Source organism: Eucalyptus grandis, chromosome 9, assembly GCF_016545825.1.
Source record: "Eucalyptus grandis isolate ANBG69807.140 chromosome 9, ASM1654582v1, whole genome shotgun sequence".
Classification (NCBI taxonomy): Eukaryota; Viridiplantae; Streptophyta; class Magnoliopsida; order Myrtales; family Myrtaceae; genus Eucalyptus; species Eucalyptus grandis.
Window position 1 is genome coordinate 40,496,334 of NC_052620.1, and position 14,560 is coordinate 40,510,893.

Here is a 14,560-nt window from a genome sequence, read left to right on the forward strand (position 1 = left end):
AATTTTGGTAACATGAGTGGTATTTCCATTTGGGAGGCGAACAAATACTGAAGAATATGGCCTCTTTTGAATACTAGAAAATAACCGCTCATTGCAAACTATATGATCACTGGCACCCGAATCAACTATCCATGTATCAACTGATATTGAATTTTCCTTGTATGAAGAAGTACCTGAGAAATTCGCAGCCTTATCATTGGTTGCTAGCTGATTTAATGCCTTCATTATATTCTGATACTGGTCTTGGGTAATTATCTGATTTGCCCCATCAGTCCTTCGTGCCGAAACCTGGTAAGCAGCAATTTCTTTTTCCTTCTTATCACCTGGCTTTCCATGTAATTTCCAGCATGCATCAATAGTATGATGAGGACGCTTACAATATTCACAATATTTACCCTTAATTTTGGAATTTTGCCCAATATTTTTGATTGATGACGTGGCATTTCGTGGGCCTCCGGATGCCCTATATGCGGGCGCTGTCGTGGCCGAATAAGGGCCGTTCGGTTCGGTCGGACTGGCGAGCCAATATGAGCCGTCCGATCTCTTATGATATGGACCGTTGGATCCTAAATCTCGGATCAAACCACAGCCGTCCATCTTGGTTCCATCCCAGCCGTCCATCTTAGGGTTTTCACCTAACCCAAGTCCAGCCCCATTTCGTCTGCCCCCTCCTTGCCCGAAGCTCTCGGTTCCTCCACCTACTCCGCGCGACGTTTCCCCAGCAATCCCGCGACCGCCATGGACTCCGCGCGCCATTTCTCCAGATCTGAAGCTGGTCTGGAGAGCAGCAAGGGCGACTCCTTCGCCTGTTCTGCCATGCTCGGCCGCGGCTTGCCGCTGGCTCTCCTCTTGGACCGCCAGTTGGTAGATCCGGCCGAGCGAAGGTAACGGGTCCATCGCCAAGATCTGCGATCGAAAAGGTGAGTATGTGTCGTTTAGGATAAGTAGAAATCTAGTCACTTTTTCCCGCTGCTTAATTTTTCGGTACTGTTGCAGCGTCGCTTCGGGTCCCTCGAGGCGTTCTTCGGCTGCCTCGAGCTCATTCCAGAGAGCCGAGAGCCGATTGAAGCAGGTAGTGACCGATTGATTCCCTTGTTTCAAATCTGAAATCGCCTGGGTAATAGTGAAGATCTTCGCTGGATCGAGACGCCCATACATCTCTCGGATGTTAGCCCAAAAAATTTTCGAGTCCTCGGTCGGTGGTAGCCCCGCTGCAACGTCTGGAGCAAGGCAATTTCCAATCCAGGTACGCACTAATTGGTTGCATTTTTTCCAGAAATGTTGCAGTCGTTCGTCGGTTGGATAGGGGACGGTGCCATCAAGGAAACCGTCCTTGTCCTTCGTTACAAGTGCTCGCCGGAGGTCTCGAGCCCAGGCGTTGTAGTTGTCCTGTCCAGTGAGCTGCATGTTGATGAGTTTGAGTTCCGGTCCGTCGGCCGTCGTCGTGTGAAGAGGATCTCCGGGCTCGGGACGGCCGCCGTTGACTGGAAACGTGTAGGGCAGAAACCCGGGGTGGAAACCGGGTTGTGGAACCGGGTGGGAATCCGTAGGGATGGATCCAGGTCCTGCAGGTCCTGTTCTTGTCCAGCCCGACCCATCGTTTGGGTAATTCTCCCCAGAGGGTCCGCCTTGAGGGGGGTACCAGCCGAGGTAAGGCCACTGGATCGGTCCTTGTGGTTGGAACGATGATTGAGCAGGTATCGATGAAGCAGTGGCTGATGATCGAGCAGGTATCACTCCTTCTTCTGTTGGGTCGACAAGTGCTGGATCAAGGATCTGTTGAGGTGAATTGGAGGCTTCTTCCATTTGTTGGTTTTGTCAAGGTTTTTTTTGAGAGCAGAGTAAAAGAATTCAATTCGGTGGCTGATTTGTTTTGCAGGTTGAAGTCGCAACAGCAAACCAGAAAAGAACCGAAAAGCAATTTGAAGATGCGGAAGCTTAGGTCAGAAAAGATCGCTCTGATACCATGACAGAAATTGAAAGGAATGGAAAGGAAGAACCGAAGCTTTGTATTTCAGTATATTTCTTGTACACATTAATTACACTATTTGTAATACAAGACTAAAGTGTAAAACAGGAAAGAAATATACATTGATTCTAATTCCTATTTTACCAAGTCAATCAATGATTAAATGAAGTAATCATTGATACTCAGGATCGATGTTTCCCAAGTTATCAAACCATATTTCCAACAGATATCAACAAAATCACATATACTGTTGATGATGTTCAAATCAAAGCTCACCGTATATGTTTTGCCTCCTCCACTTGTGCCATGTGTGAACGGACCAACCGGACGTCCGCGTTCATCATATAATATAGAGATAGACTTAATTACCGAATCGAAGCCTACGACGACTTGCCTCACATCTGTGTGTTTTCCGTCGTCCCAAATGTCCATGCCACTATCACCACCAAATGGTCCCACGACATCATATGGATACACATGAGAAATTGGCCCGAAATGGGCTCCGATTGAGTGGAGATGGCTGCAACATTTTCCATGAAACCCGATAATCTGTCTACCAGAATGTGAGAGGTCAAAAGGCCGTCCTCTTTCTGCACCAAATGGTCCGTACGTCTTCTTGTTGCTGTGGATCTTGAGAGACCGAACAACATCATGACCTCCATCATCATCGATATGGCCTGACACAGAAATCAGGTATTGATGGTCCAATGTCACCAGCTGCAAGAGGTGCAAAAGGTTTCATGAGTGTTACCAGCAACGGATCCATCTAACACCTAGTATATATTGACTTTGAGCTTTTTGTATGAATATAAATTACTTTACCGGGAAAGATAAATTACTTAGCCGAATTCGGTTTAAGTAACATATCCCTAATTTAAAAGGAACAAAGGAAAATTTTTGAGCTTTCATCCTTCCGCAAAGCCGCCGCATGCCCATTTTGCCGCAAATGAAAGTCAAGATAATAAAGTCTCATAAACAAATCAAAAGGAGACGAAGTAAATACATAAAAGAAGAAAAGAAGAAAAAGGAATGATAGAATTTATAAATTCATACTTAAAGTTACGTGAAGTAGTAACACACTAACACTTCCGTAGATGTTTGCATGTTGGCCATCCTCTCCTGACAAACTTAAATTCTTCGTTCTGATAATTTTTGAAGTAGATTTTACTGTAGACGCACAATAATGATATTCAACGTGAAATTGATTCTGTTTTCGTTCTTATAAGCGTTGAGTAGTACAATATATTATATCACCTAGAGCGGCAGAAAACTGACCGTTTCATTGTCATGGGCATGTCCACCATGCCGAGAGGATCTTGTTGGAGAAATCCTCGTGAAGTGTTTTGAAGTTGACAAAATGTTTCCATCAGTCTAGTCTGAAAGCTTGCAGACTCTGTTATTTAAAGTCTAAAGACCTCCGGATAGCCAGACTCAAGACTCAATGTCTATCCTCATTGACAATTTCTAATCCGTTGAAGAAATGCTTTCCAGAACCGGATGTTTCATTAAGGATGTGGCCTTATCGACTGGAGAAGATCTCTTGGCTGGATATGACATAACGAAATCCTTTATTTGATCATAATTGATCTGAAGATTAAGGATCCGTTGATTGGCAAAGTATACTTGGAAGGTTCTACTTATGGAAACCGAGATCCCGATTGTATGGGCGAACATGATTGATGGGCTATCGACATGTTCCTTTAATAGCTCGAATGATCTTCTTAATTGATTCCGTCCAACGGGTAGATTGGAGAAATTCCTTTGGTAAGTGCCAACGGGTATGATGGCATGAAGGAGTATATAAGGAAGACGTTCCAGTTGTTCGAGAGTGTGCACGATAGAAGAATTCCAAAGTCTGAAGCTCTTTGTTCTTAGTCAATTCATTTGTTGAGCAAAATCGTGTAAACAAAAGAGAGTCTATATTCGTGAGAAACCTTGAGGAAGTGTGGTAGATCATCTACACTATGGAATCAAGGAAAAGCTGTGCTGTAACTTCTCTTTTGTTCATAGTGAAATCCAGCCGGTGGGTTGTCAGTGCGGAAGAGTGGACGTAGGCTTGGAATAAGCCAAACCACTATAAATCTTGTGTTCATTTCTCTCTTCCCTAACCTTTACTTTACTTTGATCGTATTTTCCTTTCTATCGATTGCCTAGAATCGCTTCCGTATCTCGAAAATTTGTTTGTGCACCTATTCACCCCCTTTAGGTGCTCATACTAGCTATCTCAATTGGTATCAGAGCCTGTGTACTCACTTTTGTTGAAGTGTTTTACTTCAGAGTTAAAGATCCATGGCTAGTATGTTGGCTCCGAGACTGGTAGAAGGGCAAAGCAATACCAGACCACCTTACTTTGATGGAAAGGATTACAACATATGGAAAAACAAGATGAAAGCATTCCTAAGATCAAAGGATCCTCTAGAATGGGACGTTGTAGAAAAATGAATCATTCCTAAAGCTGTATCCGTCTCAGAAAGAGGAAAAGATGTTGTTGAGTCTAGCGAAATGACTCAGGAAGAGAAAATCAAGAGACAAGCTCTTGATGCAAAAGCAATTTATTCTTTATATTGTGCTCTATCCCCATGAATATAACAGAATATCTTCTTGTGTTACAGCTAAAGAAGTCGGGATAGATTATCTATTACCTATGAAGGAACCGATCGAGTGAAAGAGACTAGAATCAACATTCTCCTCGGTCAATATGAAGCCTTCAAAATGAAACCAGGAGAATCTATAACGGATATGTTCGGTCGCTTTACGAAATCGTGAATGGTCTTGAAAACCAAGGTCAACCAATTTCGATCCCATGAAAGTAAACAAGCTCTGCGTAGACTCTCCAAGGATTGGAATCACATAAAGACCTCAATCGAGAGACCCAAAGAATCATGCCACTATCTCGTTGATGAGTTGGTTGGGACTCTTCAGTCTTATGAAGTGGAACGAATCAATGAAGACGAAGACCCTAAAGGTAAGAAGTCCATTGCATTAAAATCTAATGATAATTATGATGTTACAGATTCTGAAGACGATATGGATGATGAGGAACTTGCTCTCATGATAAGAAGATTCAGAAAGCTGAACAGAAAATGAAGAAGATTCAATCCAAAGAAACAAAGTTCTCAAAAGCAAAGACTAAGTCGGTTGAGGATGATGAATCAAACAAAGATGTAGTCTGCTTTGAATGCAAGAAAAATGGACACATTATACTCAACTGTCCTCTTCTGAGGAAGAAGAAAGGAAAAACTGAAAAGTATCGAAAAGCTCTTAAAGCTGAAACCTGGAGTGATACAGAGTGTGAAGAAAGTGATGATGAATATGCCAATATATGTCCGATGGCTCAATCGGATTCAGATTCAAATTTCGAGACAGTTCGGACTTAAAGCGAATTGAGGTAAGTAATTTCAAAATCCCTATTAAGGTTTCAAAGTATATTGATGAATTGTGTTTTTAGTCTTAAGACTTCTCTTAAAAGAATTTCCGAACTCAAGAAAGAAAATTCTGCTCTAAAACAACAGAAAATATTTTGAAAGAAAAAGTGATAAGTTTAGACAAGAATGTTTCTTCTCTTAAAGAAAGTGAAGATAATTTGTTAAAAGAAAATGCATTCTTAAAAAATGATATCTCAAATATTTCCAAAAGATTTTCTATAGGATCTGAGAAACTGGAAAAAATTCTCTCTGTTCAAAGACCTTATTTCAATAAATCTGGTTTGGGAATGACTGCTGAAACCATTCCTTTAATAGATTTTCCTAAAGTGAAGGAAAGAATCAAACAAAGACTCACAAGAGATGCTTACAAAAATCATTTTAAAAGGATCTTTGTAAAACCAGTTGGTCGTAATGCTCTCAGATGCTCAAAGTGCAATAGTGCAGATCATTTTGAAAAAGAATGTCCCATGATTTGGAAACCTGTTAAGAAGGTATGGGCAGAAACCACATATCATACTAACACCAATGGACCCAAGAAAATATGGGTACCAAAGAAGGTTTGAGTTTTTTTTTTAAATGCAGGTCACTATTAAGAAAAAGGTAAAATGGTATCCGGATAGTGGATGCTCAAGACACATGATAGGAGACTCAAATTACTTCATAAAGCTTGTTCGAGTAAATGGTGGAAAAGTCTCTTTTGGAGGAAACATCAAAGGAAAAATTGTGGGATTTGGAACGTAAAGATTGGAAATCTCAAAATCAGCAATGTTTCCTTAGTGGAAGGGCTCAATTACAATTTGCTCAAGTATTAGTCGGCTATGTGATCTTTTTGGTTTCAAAATCAACTTTCAAGAGGGAATATGTTCGGAATTAGTAAAGATTCTACTCAGTCATTCATGGGTCGAAGACATGGAAAAATCTACCTCTTGGATGTGAAACCAGATGAATCACAATGTCTAATCTCAATCCAAGACGAAGCAAACTTATGGCAATGAAAGCTTGCGCACGTCAACATGAAGCAAATAGCCAAAATCTCAAAGAAAGAAGCTTGTTCGTGGTCTACCCAATTTATCATACCAAAAGTTTGATCTATGTACACCATGTATATTGGGAAAATGGGTAAGAAATTCCTTTAAACCAATAAATCAAGTTTCCACTAACCGTGTACTGCAGCTTCTGCATATGGATCTATTTGGACCAACCAAAAAAACAAAGCATTGGAGGTAAGAAATACTGCCCGGTAATTGTGGATGATTACTCACGATTCACTTGGGTATATTTCTTGGCAAGTAAGTCTGAAACTTTCTCTTACTTTGAAAAGTTTGCTAAAAAGGTTCAAAATGAAAAAAAAAAAAGGGTATGTTATCTCAAGTATAAGAACAGATCATGGAGGTGAATTTGAAAATCATGATTTCACAAAATTCAGTGATGAATCTGGTTTCCAGCATTTATTCTCCTCTCCATATACTCCAGAGCAAAATGGAGTTGTGGAAAGAAAGAATAGATCTCTTCAAGAAATGGCTAGAACTCTTTTAATCGAAAGTAACATCTCTCCACGTTTTTGGGCTGAAGCAGTTTCTACAGCATGTTACATTATAAATAGAGTTTTTCTAAGGCATATTCTGGAAAAAACTCCCTATGAACTATTCAAAGAAAAGAAGCCTATTGTTTCATATTTTCATGTATTTGGATGCAAATGTTTTATATTGAAAAATGCAAATGATCGAGTTGGTAAGTTTGAAGAAAAGTCGATGAAGGCATATTCCTTGGATATTCAACCACAAGCAAAGCGTACGAGTCTACAACAAGAAGACTCAAACAGTGGAAGAATAAATGAATGTTAAATTCCAAGACTCTATGCAAAATGAATCCATTCAGACTCATCTTGAAGAACTTGAACCTGCTCCAGACTCTACAAAGTCTAAAATAGCTCAGACTTTGAAGGACTAGCAACAAGTGACTGTTGAAGATTCAAGTGAAGGAAGTGACCATCAATCTGACAAATTAACCAACAACTGGAAACATAAGTCCAGTCATCCCAAAGATCTTATTATTGGAGACATCAATGAAGGAATTCGCACAAGATCCAAAAGGCGCGAAGAGTCTAGTCTTTGTGGCTCTTGTTTCGAAATAGAACCCAAAAGCATAGAAGAAGCTTTATCCGATGAAAGCTGGATTGAAGTTATGCAAGAAGAGCTCAGGAAATTCAGTATTAATGATGTCTGGGAATTGACTCCTAAACCAAAAGGTAAATATGTTATTGGAGCTAAATGGGTTTTCAGGAACAAGATGAACGAGAAATGAAAAGTTATAAGAAATAAGGTAAGACTCGTGGCCAAGGGATACACACAAGAAGAAGGGATATACTATGATGAGACTTACACACCAGTAGCAAGGTTAGAAGCAATTCGATTATTACTTGCTTTTGCTTGTTATAAGAATTTCAGGTTATTCCAAATGGATGTCAAAAGTGCCTTCCTAAATGGATTCATCCAAGAGGAAGTCTATGTGGAACAATCACCTGGGTTTGAAGACCTAAGGAAACTAGACTCAGTATTCAGACTCAAAAAGGCTTTATACGGCTTAAAATAAGCACCTCGAGCTTGGTACGACAGATCGAGTAAGTTTTTAATTGAAAATGGATTTGTTAAAGGTAAAGTAGACACTACTATTTTCATTAAAAGAGAAAGCAAGAGTTTTCTACTTGTTCAAATATATGTCGATGATATTATTTTTGGATCCTCTAATGAAAGTCTGTGCAAGAAATTTTCTAAGACTATGCAGGATGAATTTGAAATGAGCATGATGGGTGAGTTAACCTTCTTCCTTGGACTTCAAGGGAAACAACTGAAGGAAGGAACTTTTATTCATCAAGAAAAATATGCTAATGATATTTTGAAGAAGTTTGGACTGGACAATTGCAAGAAGGCTGATATACCAATGTCAAGCTCCGTGAAGATAGATAAAGATGAAGAAAGAAAGAAAGTCGACCAAAAGTTATACAGAGTATCATCGGTTCACTTCTTTATCTTATCGCTTCTAGACTGATATTTTGTTTAGTGTTTGCATTTGTGCCGATTTCAAGCAAACCCTAAAGAATCACATTTAAATGCTGCAAAGCGTATTATCAAATATATTGCATCAACTTCAAGCTTCGGTCTCTGGTATCCTAAAAGGGGAGACTTTACTCTTCTTGGGTACTCAGATGCAGACTTAGTCGGATGCAGAGTTGATAGAAAGAGCACCTCAGGTACCTGTCAACTACTTGGAGGTAGGATAGTGTCTTGGTTTTCAAGGAAACAAAGTACAGTAGCTCTCTCTACAAAAGCGAGAATATGTAGCTCTTGGAAAGCTGTTGTTCACAAATTTCGTGGATAAAACAACAGCTAAGAGACTTTGGAATTGAAGATTCATGCACGAAGATTAAATGTGACAACACTAGCGCAATCAATCTCACCAAAAATCTAATTCTTCACTCAAGAGCAAAGCATATAGAGATACGACATCACTTCATTAGAGATCATATTCAAAATGGAGAAATCTCGATTTAGTTTGTTGACTCAAAGAACCAACTGGCGGATATATTTACAAAGCCTTTGGAGAAAAATCAATTTGAAATTATCCGTTCCAGACTCAACATTTTGAGGTTTGAAGAAGTTAAAGTCTAGAGACTCTCAGACTCAGACAAATAAGACTTTGACTGCAAGACTTTGACTGTAAGTTATTCTCTCTTTCTAATCTCATTTTGAAAAGGTACGATTATTGTTATCTTAAACGCTATCTCAATTGGTATCTTTAATTGACGAAATTATTGCATCGTTTTTTTTTTTTGAAAAAGAAGTTATCTTGATATGACCATTTTTCGAAAAAGGCAGTTATTTTTTTAAAAGGCATCTTTTCACTTACCATTACAACGGTTGGTATCCCCTCCTTTCGATTGTCTTATATACGGTCAGTTTCCCTTCGCTTAACTCCAAAACCCTAAAAAGCACCAATCTTCCATTCCTGTTTTCTTCTCTTGTTTAATCTTCGAAAAATTGTCATCTTTCTTAGGAAAGTCAAGCAAGAAATCTTTCAAAGACTAAGAAAGATGTCGTCTTCAAGAAAGTCTTCGAGGATCGCAAGCGAGGGGACCACGGCGAATGAGTGAGGGGCCTACGCACTTCGATCTCATTGAAGAAGAAGTGTCTCCAAATCAGCAAAAGAGAGCCCACAACATTCTCAGCAGTGTCATTCTCCTCCATCTAGTCCTCAAGATGTTGATCATCATCAAAATGAAGAAATCATTGAAGATGCAAACCCTGTAAGAGTTCAAAGGCCATCTTTTATTTATAAGCTGTATCATGCTTTAAAAGGGACTGGTACTTCATTGAACTATGTTGATGATTTTCTTAAGGACAAAGGATATGGAAATGAATATATCTTTTTGCGAAAAATGGAAAGTTTGGGAATTGCTCGTAAGGGGGTGGTGAAAGAAACCCTTGCAAATATCCCAAGTGACCCTCGTGATTGGGGAGTTAATCCGGTGGATGGAAATGATGATGATAAATTATACCTCGAATTTCAACCAAGAATGGGAGTTGCGGTGGAAAATCGAGGAAAAATGGGAGAGTTGTTTAGATCGAATGAACAAAAGGATCTATACTCAAAATTGCTGAAGCGTGGGGTGATAAACCCTAGGAGTGTGGATTTTGACTTTCTGGATGCTGTAAATGTGAACTTAAGGGAAAAGTTCGGTCATCTTCAACTTGAGAAATTCTGCTCTGACACAACAGAGGCCTATCCTCATCTAACTGCATATTTCTATTCAAATCTTAGTTTCTTGGATGCGAATAGATTCTCCTTCATGTCAAAGATCAAGACTTTGTTGTGAATATGGATATGCTGGCAGATGTGTTAGGAGTTGAGAGAGGAAGATATCAACGGATAAAAGTTTCTGTTGCTCGTACTACTCTGGAACTTGTTAAGGACAGGAGAACAGAGGGAAAGCTTTCCTATTCAAGGATGAGTGCATTTAACATCTTACTGCACAAAATTGTAATCAATTGCCTCATACCAAAATCAACTTCCAAGACCGATATCTCAAGTTCAGATGCAAAGCTAATGTATGCTATCATCTCTGGGAAAAATGTTTTCACTTCCTCACACTGTTATGTTCCATATGTATAGAGCTGTGATGAAGGACAGATGACAACTTCCTTATCCAGGTCTTGTGACGAAGTTATTCAGACATCTGAACATTCAACCTCTGCAAATTCTTTGTGTTCGATCATGCGATCATATGGTGGTAGGGCTGAAAATGGTGACCAAGATGTGTCTGAAGGAACTAAGCAAGGCATTAGAGAAATTTAAGGAGAAGACTCCAGTCAAAACTCATCAATTCTCTTTGCGGGAAAAAGAAAAGGGAAGGAGCCCATGGGTGCTCCATCCAAGAGAAGAAGAGCTCTCCTCGTTGATGATGAAGATGATGAGGAAAACATCACTATTTCTGCTTTGAAGAATCTCAGTCAATCTGTTCCAGATAAAGAGTCAGAACAGCAGACAGAAGAAAGAGTAGAGAAAGAAGCAGAGGAAAAAGAAACGGAGGAAAGAGAAGAAGAAGAAGAAAGAGATGCTGAGCAAGAGAGAGTTGAAAAAGAAGAAGAAGAGAAAAGAGATCAAGAAGAAGGAGAACATGAGGAGCACTCTCCACCCGAAGGCATGAACCTGTGGGGAGACCAAGAGAAAAGAGGAATGTCCTCAAATTCTACAACTAGTGAGGGAGTCGTTGATCCCCGGCGAGATCCAGGAGGTTTTGCCTCTCGCCCCCGAGAAAGGTCATGAGGTTTCTTAGCTAAATCTGGGTGATTATGCTGATCTACCATCGTCTGCATTTACTCCATCAGATCGTGCTAATGCCAGTACGCATACCGACAATTCAGCAGACTTTCGCAGAGTGATGGATATTCTTTTGGAGATGCAAGGTCAGATATATGCATTGAGATGTGAAGTTCAGAACTTGCAGAATGCATGACAAGTCTCTTCGGGTTCTTTAAATGATCAAATCCAAGCCCTTTCTCTTCAGATTCAGGCTAATGCTAAGGGTGAGGATGTTGCACAACTGAAGGAAGACTTAAAAAGGCTGGAAGGCATCGTTCAGTCGATGGGAGATTTCCAGCTTGTTCGTGTTCCCAAGAATCCTTGACTTCATTTTCATCTCAATTTTTTTTATGCTGACAAAAAGGGGGAGAGTTGTGAGACTTGAAAAACTTTGAACTTAAATATGTCGAATTATTGGCTTGTTTGGTTTGTGGTTTGTTTTGACTTGACTTTTGAGTCATGTGTGTTTGGATGTGGACTAAATTTGGATTTGGATTTGACTGCTTATTATTAACTACTATTGATATCTTATGGATGGCTCTACTGCATACTAGACTAACCTATTTTCTGTGGTTGCAGATTCTAGTGTTATTTATTTAGCCATTTATCTCTATAAGATATGCATATGTGTTTGAGAAATGTTTTGCAGGTCAAAATTTTCCAAATCTGCAGGAAAGTTTTGTCACCATAAAAAATGGGGAGATTGTTGGAGAAATCCTCGTGAAGTGTTTTGAAGTTGACAAAATGATTCCATCAGTCTAGTCCGAAGGTTTGCGAGACTTTGTTATATAAAGTCTAAAGACCGGACAGCGGACTCAAGACTCAATGTCTATCCTCATTGGCGTTTCTAATCCGTTGAAGAAAGGCTTTACGTAACTGAATGTTTCATTAAGGATGTGGCCTTATCGACTGGAGAAGATCTCTTGGCTGGATATGACATAACGAAATCCTTTGTTTGATCATAATTGATCTGAAGATTAAGGATCCGTTGATTGGCAAAGTATACTTGGAAGGTTCTACTTATGGAAACCGAGATCCTGATTGTATGGGCGAACAGGATTGATGGGCTATCGACATGTTCCTTTAATAGCTCGAATAATCTTCCTAGTTGATTCCGTCCAACGGGTAGATTGGAGGAATTCCTTTGGTAAGTGCCAACGGGTATGATGGCATGAATGAGTATATAAGGAAGACGTTCCAGTTGTTCGAGAGTGTGCACGATAGAAGAATTCCAAAGTCTGAAGCTCTTTGTTCTTAGTCAATTCATTTGTTGAGCAAAATCGTGTAAACAAAAGAGAGTCTATATTCGTGAGAAACCTTGAGAAAGTGTGGTAGATCATCTACACTGTGGAATCAAGGAAAAGCTGTGCTGTAACTTCTCTTTTGTTCATAGTGAAATCCAGCCGGTGGGCTGTCAGTGTGGAAGAGTGGACGTAGGCTTGGAATAAGCCGAACCACTATAAATCTTGTGTTCATTTCTCTTTTCCCTAACCTTTACTTTACTTTGATCGTATTTTCTTTTCTATCGATTGCCTAGAATCGCTTCCGTATCTCGAAAATTTGTTTGTGCACCTATTCACCCCCTCTAGGTGCTTATACTAGCTATCTCAGATCTCATGAAACACCCATCGTGATCATAATCGATGGTGATGGATTCAATAATTGATTGTCCATACAGCCTAATTTGCCTCACCCCATTGTGTGTCCCATCTTCAAAAGCATCACCGCCTTGACCTCCATATGGCCCAACTGATTCGGAGGAATGAATGAGCGAATCGAGATAAGGGCTTCTAACCAACTTCTCCATTATGTGAGGCCATTGTTGTTTCGGCATGCCGTTTAGGAATGAGCCCAACCATTTAAGAGACAATGAATGACCTCCTGCATAATGAGCTAGATTTCGGGACAACTCCTCATAGCCTTCTTGAGGTTCTTCTCTCTTCCAGGCATGGCGACGAAAGAGCCGGAGCGCTTCATTCGGGTCCAATCCTTTGACGATATACTTGTCGTCTACCTTGAGATCTTTTAGCAAGTTTTGGTCTCGGGTTGTGATCAAAATTCTGCTCCCAGGACACAGCAGTTCTCGGTCTCCTGCCCAGAAGTAGTCAATCTGTTCTTTACTAGTAACATTGTCAAGAACAAGAAGTATCCTTTTAAAGCACATGTTACTATTTATCTCGTTGATGTTGGTCTGAATGTCGCCGTAGGTCCTCAATCCTTCCACCTTCATGAGATTATGGAGCAGCTTCTTTTGTAGGCCTAATATATCAACTCGATCTGCTTCTCCGATTTTATCAAGAAAGACAAAGCATTCGAAATCTCGACGAATGCACTCGCAGATGATTGCTGCCGCCATCGTCTTGCCTATTCCTCCTACTCCACATATACCTATGACGCGCACGTCCTCCTCTTGGTCCATTCTAATTAAAGAAATCACCTCGCCTACCAACAAGTCCACTCCAATTGCGTTTCTCGCAAAGTGCAGTTGCCGTGTCTCGCGGATTTTCTCGACAAGGTACTCTACTATTATGTCCACGAGTCTCCTTTCATTCCTGATGTTTGAGTGTAGTTAAGGGTATAAGAGAAATAAACGTAAATATATGCACCGAGAGACAATATGTTTGAGATACTTTACATTCATAAGATTGGAAAAACATCCAACTTGGCTTAGATCAGTGCTTGTTGTTAAGTTTTTCTGCTGATGTAGCATGTGCTTATCACCAATTATTTCACATTGGGAGTCCTGTGCGGTGGATGTTCAATGGTGCCTCTGGGGAGGCACTTATGCTTTTTTTTTTTTTTTTTTAATGCATTGTTTCAGAGGTCCATTCTTTTTTCTTTATGAGAAAAATATGAAATGTCTACTCTTAATTTTTTATAACTTAGGGCACGACTGTAATTGCATGATTATCTAGAGGAAAATTAGCAGAGCACCCCCCAACAATGGCCCCGACTTAGATCTAAATTCTCAAGGCAAAAATCGAACCTACAGCCATTGGATCCTGAACTGAATGCATAAGAAAACCTTTATTATTGGATGGGTAAAATATCATTTAATTGTAATATAATGTAAATTGTCAAATGATTGCGACTTTGTCAAAGTTCTGCAATTTGATAAATGAGGTTCACATAGACGACGAATCGAACATATATTTTACTACAATTGCAGAAAACAAAGAAGAAAAAGCAATATGTAGAGGCGATGAGGAGAGCTGGTTACGTCCTAAAACCATTCTAGCACCGCCCCTGTAGACTTCCTCAAGAGTCTTGCGACCACTAGCTTTGGGAACAGGGACCGTCGCGAGTA

At 39.9% G+C, this 14,560-nt stretch overlaps 1 protein-coding gene across 1 annotated transcript; it reads right to left on the reverse strand.

Annotated features, from left to right (window-relative positions):
- Positions 1–1,943: 1,943 nt before the first annotated feature.
- LOC120288552 (disease resistance protein RUN1-like) lies at positions 1,944–13,609 on the reverse strand. Its single transcript, XM_039302612.1, has 3 exons — positions 12,947–13,609; positions 2,339–2,686; positions 1,944–1,958 (listed from the first exon to the last, which is right to left on the reverse strand). The coding sequence occupies exons 1-3, from the start codon at positions 13,607–13,609 to the stop codon at positions 1,944–1,946; spliced, it is 1,026 nt and encodes a 341-aa protein (XP_039158546.1).
- Positions 13,610–14,560: the final 951 nt, after the last annotated feature.

Excerpts from the sequence above, each read along its gene's own strand:
- LOC120288552 (XM_039302612.1), bottom strand. The coding sequence starts at position 13,609 with ATGGCGGCAGCAATCATCTGCGAGTGCATTCGTCGAGATTTCGAATGC. Across the intron at positions 2,687-12,946 it reads AAGATGGGACACACAATGGG|CTGGTGACATTGGACCATCA; the intron begins GTGAGGCAAATT and ends CACCTCTTGCAG.